We start from the raw sequence: 7,256 nt of genomic DNA, 5'->3' as shown, positions 1-7,256 counted from the left end.
TCTCAGTTGCTTTCTACCCAGTGTAAACATGGCCTTAGCATTCAGTAAAGAAATATTAGTTGTAGAGCCTAGAAAAACAAAATCATATTTCTATATAGTGATGGTTGTGATTAGTGTGCAAACCTCACTGAAGTCACAAAAGCCGCAGATGATGAACTATTACGGACCACCCTCCGGTTAGAGGCACTGCCCGGTAGCTGGACTCCAGGTTCCACATCATGACATTTTAAACACAGAACTGCAGGTGCAGGTTCCACTAAAACGCTCTTAGATCTTGAAGCCTTAACTTTCCACAAGGGAAATCATTTCAGAAAAAAATGACAGGAGAACCTGTATCGTGTTCCTAACATGGGCTACACACCAAGAAAAAAAAACCAAAAAAACATGCAAACCCACGATGACAAATTCTCCTTGCAATGAATGCAGTCAATTGTATAGTGTCTGTACAGGCAGAAACTAACATCTGCGAGTCTGTAATAGAGAAAAACTGGATTGATGTGTTCAAACAGAGAACCAGGTACTATTTGACGCTTGTGATTTTAATAACGCTCCCACTATCCGGCTCACTTGCTAATTTATCTGATGACGATATTCTAGGTAACATTTCCATAGATTTACTTTCTTTAGGAAGCCATCTGGGGCATCAGCCTTCAGCTATGGATGATATCTCATGTTCACAATGGTACTATGAAAAAAAAATGCACTTAGCTTTATTTTAAGCCATGTTACATTCAATACAAATTTCTGAGAAAGGTTGGGTGATAATTTTTTTTTAAATGATTTGTATGAAAATATTATCCTCTTTGCAACTTACACTTACCCAAAAGTCTCGAACTCAAAACAGTGCAAGTCATCAGGAATATGGCTCTCGGTTCTCTCCAGTAAAACTGTAGGTAGGCTACTCAAGACTTCAACACACATTTCACTTTCTAAGTAAAGGTCCCACAGTCTTGCCCAAACCTTCTGCACAAATAGTTGCCTCATACAAATGATTGGAATTATTAAGAACCCAAATAAAAACACAAGCTTTCCTTTATTGTCATTATTATTTTTTTCTTATTGCAACAAATAGTTTCTTGCTGATGCAGTATTAAGCTTTGATCGCTTGAATTTAAAATTTGGTCATGTGAAGAATGATCACAAAGGTTTTTGTTTTTCATTATCTACAGAGATTTTAACCAAAGTTACATTGTAACACACAAACGCTGGCTTGTATTTCAGGCCCAGCACATCTGAATGAGCATTCTGTTTGCCAAACTTAAAAAAAAAAGAAACAATATTATATCCCCATTCTCCCTCCCGCGCCCCTCCCCCACAGATGAAAGAAAAAATTGCATCCACTTTCAAAGTCAACTGCTAATAAAGTCACAGTAAATTATTTTCCTCAATAATTTACACAAATTACAGGTCTAGACAGGACTGTCCTTATACAGTCTGAGTGCATTCCAATTCAGATTTTCTGGGTTAGGTAGGCAAAAGTCAGATTCAAACCTCAGGGCTGAGAAGAGATCCCCTGTTGAGGAATGTTGTTGAACACCACCTTGTCAGACGGAGCCTGTGTGTTGGTGCTTTGCCAGGGTAAGAGTTCTTTGCTAAAGCTGTGAATTCCAGTTAGGACTCATTTGGTGTGTACCAGCAACCTCCACAGATTTTTTTTTGTTAAAACCATTAAAGTGTTGTAAATGTAAGACCATAGAGCTTCCTTTCTGTAGCGCTAAAGTTTAACTCCATTCAGCAATCTGAATTCTTCATTCTGGAATTTTCATTCCAAATATGATTTCATCCTTTAAGACAATTTATATGTGTAAAGCCAGAGGCATTGAATCACACATAAAAATTCAGTGTACTTGAAATATAAAAAAGGAATCTCCAGCAGGAGAACACAGTTACAAATACTCTAATTCCAGTGCTTGATGGAGAGCCAAGAGATCCGAGTGACTTGATATCCTCCAAAAGGGCATGTTGTGCTGTGTGGTTAAGAGAAGGAGGGCGGAGGGGAGAGAAGAGGGAGGAATGGAGAGAGATCATAACTATTGTCTCAACAAGGCTGCAGTACACATAGGATGTGAAGTCCCCCAAGTTCAAGGGAGGCCATTTAAAGGAGAGACGGTGATATTCGAAGGCTTGGACGCATCAGTAACAGCAGTGTCAAAATCATAAAGAAATAGATCTGAACTGGATTTTAACGATGATTAAAACAAATGTTGACATTTCTTAAGTAACTTATATTTATTCTAGAGAAGTGGCATTGCCAATATCAACGTCTGGGGAAGCAAATTGGGCATCGAAGTCCTACCAGGCTGATGGAAAGGAAGTTTTAATCACTACATCACTCCTAAAGGTCCAGCTGTCATGTAACAAAACAAAACAAAAAAAACATCAACTCCCTAAGCCCAAGCCTTTTGTCCGCTTGAGAGGAAAAGAAAGTTCACTCCTTTCTACGTAAAAAATAATTTGAAGCTGGACTATATAAGGTAGAAAAAAAAAGCAAGTTGACCAACTTTGTCTGGGTTAACTAATAATTTAAGCTAGTAGAGTTGATCTATTTCACTGGTGTTGGGTTGAGGGCAGGCACTCTAACATATGTGCTCCATGGGGGAGATATTACTCCCAAGAGGGCACAAATGGATTCTTGGGGAATGAAAAACCTTTACACATTACAATTGCTTGTGGCCCTTAAAGAAATACAAGTAAGTATACCACTATACAGCAGTTACCATCAAGTCCATTCTGACTCATGGCGACCCCTTGTGCATCAGAGTGTGTGTATTAAGAAAAAAAAAAAAAAAAAAAACAGTTGTTGAGCCAATTCGGACTTATGGAAATCCCATTGTGTGTCAGGGTAGAACCACGTTCCATAGAATTTTCGATCGTTAATTTTTCAGAAGTAGATCACCCAGCCTTTCTTCTGAGGTGCCTATGGGCGGACTTGAACCTCAGGCCTTTCAGTTAGCAGCTGAGTGCATAAACTGTTTGCACCATCTAGGGACTCCATACAGTGGTATATATGTAGTATCGAAATTTCATTCAGGGGAGTGATTAGGAAAAAAAATTTAAAAAGCTCTTGGGGAAATAATAACAATGATAAAAAAAAAAAAAAGGAAATCCTGTGCTACAGCAACAGAAACAGCAAAAACATTATTTTAAGTTTGGGCCAATGACATCTTGTAAAATATATATGTGTGGAATATAAATTCATATACATAATGGGAATACATATACACACACACACATACACATACGTAATGGAAAACACATTGGGTATCATTTTAATCATTACTGTTATAAAATTCTGTGCTGTTTGGTATGGTAGCCACTAGACACATGTGGCTATTGAACACTTGCTATGTGGCTAATTCCGTGTAAAACACATACTGAATTTAAAGAGACTGAAAAGGTGTTCAATGGCAATTAATAATTGCTTACCGATTAGCAATTGAGATGATAATATTTTGGATATATTGGGTTAATTAAAATATGTTATTAAAATTAATTCTACTTGTCTCTTTTTGCTTTTTTTGATACAGCTTCTAGAAAATTTAAAATTATGTGTGTAGCTTGCAGTATACATTTCTGTAGGAGAGCTGTTGTATATTATTACCCCTAAACTTGGAGATCTCTTCTTAAATTCCCAAAACAAAGTATGTTTTTAGGTCAAATTACAGCACAGAGTTCCACCTAGAGGTAACTTTTTTTTTTTTTATTCAGATCAGATCTATTTGTAATAACAAAATAGTACTTAATATTTCCACACATGCAGTTACAACTATATCCAAAGAAAAGCATGCATCCTGGGTATTAGAGAAACCAACCACCTATGTTTCAAAACAGAATTATAAGCCTTCACCATCACCAAAACTGTACCTACATAAACAACCATTTGGAAGTAGCATTCTAACCAAAGTTTACACTCACTTGGAGTCACGGCTTTTTCTCCTAAAGTTCTAGGTGTAAAGCAGAAGGTATGACAATTGGTATACACCAAGTCTACCTTTCACAACATGGACCATTGGGGTAGACTTCATAAAAGTTTTAATTTTCAAAGGCATATACTGTTCTGGTTTGGAAAAGCGAATTTTATTACCCTTGACCTAGATATATGTGAATTTTGCATAGGCTAAAAGATATGTAAACTATTTCCTGCAGTGGTTGCATCATTAACTACTATTTGTTGGGCACGATTATGACGTCAATGTGAAAAATCAAAACAATATGGATGCAGGACACTGACAAACGCCAGGGAGATTTCAATGGTGTGTGACTGGGAGCATCTCACGTAGTCAGCAACGGAAGTTGTATTCCTTGAAGCTGCAGCCTTGACCTCATACAGAACATCCTTGGGTCCAGTGTGCTGTCTTGGGTCATTGACATTGACACTGTTAATTAAGACCTAGGTGCTCTGTGGGAATTTCAGGTGTGGCTGCCAAGACTGTCACCAAGCCTTCTAAAGTGCAAATGGTTTCTCTTTCTCCATTTTGCATGATTTGAGTTGACTAGAAACATAAATCATTTCCTTTCTTTTTCTATTAAGGCCATAAACTTCTCATAAAAAATGGATAACTTTTTTTGAGAAACAGAATTCAGGTAAACATTACTGCACCTCCAAGTGTTCAGTGAAGGCTTTATTAGATCATGATTTGAAATCTCCTCAGGAGAACATGGATAAATATCTTTCTGTGTAAAATATTATGGGGCAGATATATCATTGTTTAAAAAATTAGTTATTTTTTTTTGCTCTATAAATTCTGTTGCTTTTATCTTGGCTACACAATGTTTTGCTATTATTCGGTGAAAGAAGCTACAGAGCTCAGTGTTATGCTGACTGATACTTTGGTGTCTGCGGTCAGTCCTGACATCATTCTTCCTGTGATCCTGAGCCAACCATTTAATGGCTTTTAATTGCCTTGGTTTCTTATTCAGAAATAAAGGCCAGATGAAAAGCCTTATTTAAATACCTAGGGCCTATGAGATCTTTCCAATGTGTTCAAAGCCATCTGCTTGGCTTCATTTAAGTATTGATGGCTCACCAAAACAGAAGACACTCTTCTAGAAGGTGTGAGGCACACTGCTCCTAAGTCTCTAGGACAAATTGGCCCACAAAATGATCTGAATAATTCCTAGTTCATGAACGTTTTCTTAAATTCTCTCACAACAGTTTTTACTTCAGCTATTACATTTACCCTCATTCTACCCTCATTAATACTTACTTTCATGCAGTCCCCAAGATGGATGGTATAAAGAGGGTGAATGAGGAAAAGGGTAAGAGCTGGGCCTTTCACATCATCTATGGATCACATATATCTGCATGTTATACACACACACACACACACAACACACACATTTACACACACACACACACAAATGTAATTCAATTTTCCTACATTTCCTATCAAATTTCAGGCCAAAAAAATGCTAGACTCCAAATGGTTTATTTGAATGTAAGTATTGACCGTCTCATGCGCTCACTGCTTTGGATCTATAAATTTAAAATCATTTGTCAAGCTGCAACTGGGCCAAACTACAGGAATGCAAACAAAACGGCTTGCATTAGAAGGAACACACCAACATGATTTGAGACAGGTTACCTTTTTTGCTGCCTGTTCTTCTTCTACACCATCCCCAATTACAACATATACTACTTTTCTGCCAAACCTTTGCATTATTCGTTCAAAGCAACTTTCTTTTCCTGGAAGATAAACGAGATAAGAGTTCAGAGCGAAGTTACCTGGTTAGCGGCATGCTCCTCATCCCGGCCATCTCCAATCACAACATAAGTTATGTTAGTGCCAAATCTGGACACTATACGCTCAAAACAGCTTTCCTTGCCTGAAAAACAATGCACTGCTTATTCTTCCAGCCATTGCATTCAGTCACCTAAAGATTTATAAAGTGTTAAGTTAATTCCTCTTGAACATCACTTGAACTAGCTTGCAACTTCTGGACTTATGAAATCAACAAACCTGTTCGAATAACATTAAATTTTCACTTAGGGCAGATGATTAAGCAAATGTGTTTTACACTCCGAAAAAGTCAGTAGGGTTAAGCATTTTGACCCAGAGAAAAATGTATATTTACTTCACCAAAAGAATATCTGAACAATTTTTCAAAGCAACCCCACAAGTTTTAATAGCATTTGTTTATTTAATGCTAAGGCTCAATTTTATCTGATTTATTTTCAGTAGTGTAGACAAACCAGCGGAACATAGGACTGTGAAAAACTGAAGGTTCACCTCTAAGGAAAAAGGAAATACTAAGAGGTGGAATTACCTTGATAAACAGCTCCTTTCTTCAAGTGGATAAGAGCTAGTCCGCTCAGATTAATTTTACTAAGTGCTGTCCGACTGGGCCACAGCATTAAAGACACTATTATCCTCTGACAGCACTATAGGAATGTTGTTAGCTCCTGTCAAGTTGCTTCTGGCTCATAGCGACCCTACAAGACAGAGTAGAACTGCTCCATAGGATCTCCAAGGAGCGGCTGGTGGAGCGGCTGGTGGATTTGAACTGCTGGCCTTTTGGTTAGTAGCCAAGCTCTTAACCACTATGCCACCGGGGCTCCTCCACTACAGCAGTATCGCTGTGGAATTTCACCATGGTCTTCATTTTTAAACACTGGTTCTTTCTGAACTTCATTCCCAGAAAGTTCATGCAGTCATGGCTACTTTTGCATTTTTTCTTAATCTGATAGTTCACAACTGGAAAAAATACTAGTTTAAAGGGAAAAAATGAAAATACGTTTTCAGATGGTATATAAGGAATGATTTGGCCAATAAAAAAGAATATTGCCCTTATTAAAAGAAATGCTTATGCTGGTATAAAATTATTTGATTTGTCAAAAGGCAAAATCAAATTTTCCAGTATATAAATTCTGCTAGCATGAATACATACGTTTATGTAAAACATGCATGGGATTGGGATTGAGGCTCTGAGTTGCAGTGTTTGCGACAATGTGGAATTTATTTTATAAATGCTTGGCTCTCTTTAAATGTGCTCCTAAAACAGCTGCAACTTGGGGCTCCTTTTGCCACTGCCAACACCAGACCTTTGAAAGGCCCAGGGCAGGTTATTTTTGGTGGGGATTTTAGGATTTTGAGCTGCTGTTGTCAAGGTGCCAGAGCCAAAGTTTGCTGACCTTCAGGGCATATTACACAGCTCATCCATTTCCCCGGGCATGTCCTTGATAAACAGTGGAATACATGACATGTTTTCTTTTAACTCTTTCAAGATGGCCAAAGTTGATGAGGTTTTAGTTCTCA

General features: G+C 37.7%; 1 protein-coding gene across 7 annotated transcripts in view; it reads right to left on the bottom strand.

The window, feature by feature from the left end:
- Positions 1 to 1,650: 1,650 nt before the first annotated feature.
- EYA4 (EYA transcriptional coactivator and phosphatase 4) overlaps positions 1,651 to 7,256 on the bottom strand; it is a 320,876-nt gene continuing 315,270 nt past the window's right edge. For 4 of the 7 annotated variants that reach the window (XM_049901406.1, XM_049901388.1, XM_049901415.1 and 1 more), the window contains 2 exons: positions 5,586 to 5,686; positions 1,651 to 1,967 (listed from right to left, as the gene is read on the bottom strand). In XM_049901406.1, the coding sequence (XP_049757363.1) occupies positions 1,887 to 1,967; positions 5,586 to 5,686 (182 nt within the window). In that variant the 3' untranslated portion in view covers positions 1,651 to 1,886. Of the gene's footprint in view, positions 1,968 to 5,585; positions 5,687 to 5,725; positions 5,827 to 7,256 lie in introns of all 7 variants that reach the window. The other 3 variants (XM_049901396.1, XM_049901424.1, XM_049901441.1) reach the window with 1 other exon arrangement.

The sequence above is a fragment of the Elephas maximus genome, chromosome 1, assembly GCF_024166365.1.
Source record: "Elephas maximus indicus isolate mEleMax1 chromosome 1, mEleMax1 primary haplotype, whole genome shotgun sequence".
Classification (NCBI taxonomy): domain Eukaryota; kingdom Metazoa; phylum Chordata; class Mammalia; order Proboscidea; family Elephantidae; genus Elephas; species Elephas maximus.
Note: the sequence above shows the minus strand (reverse complement) of the source record. Positions and strands in the feature narration are given on the sequence as shown.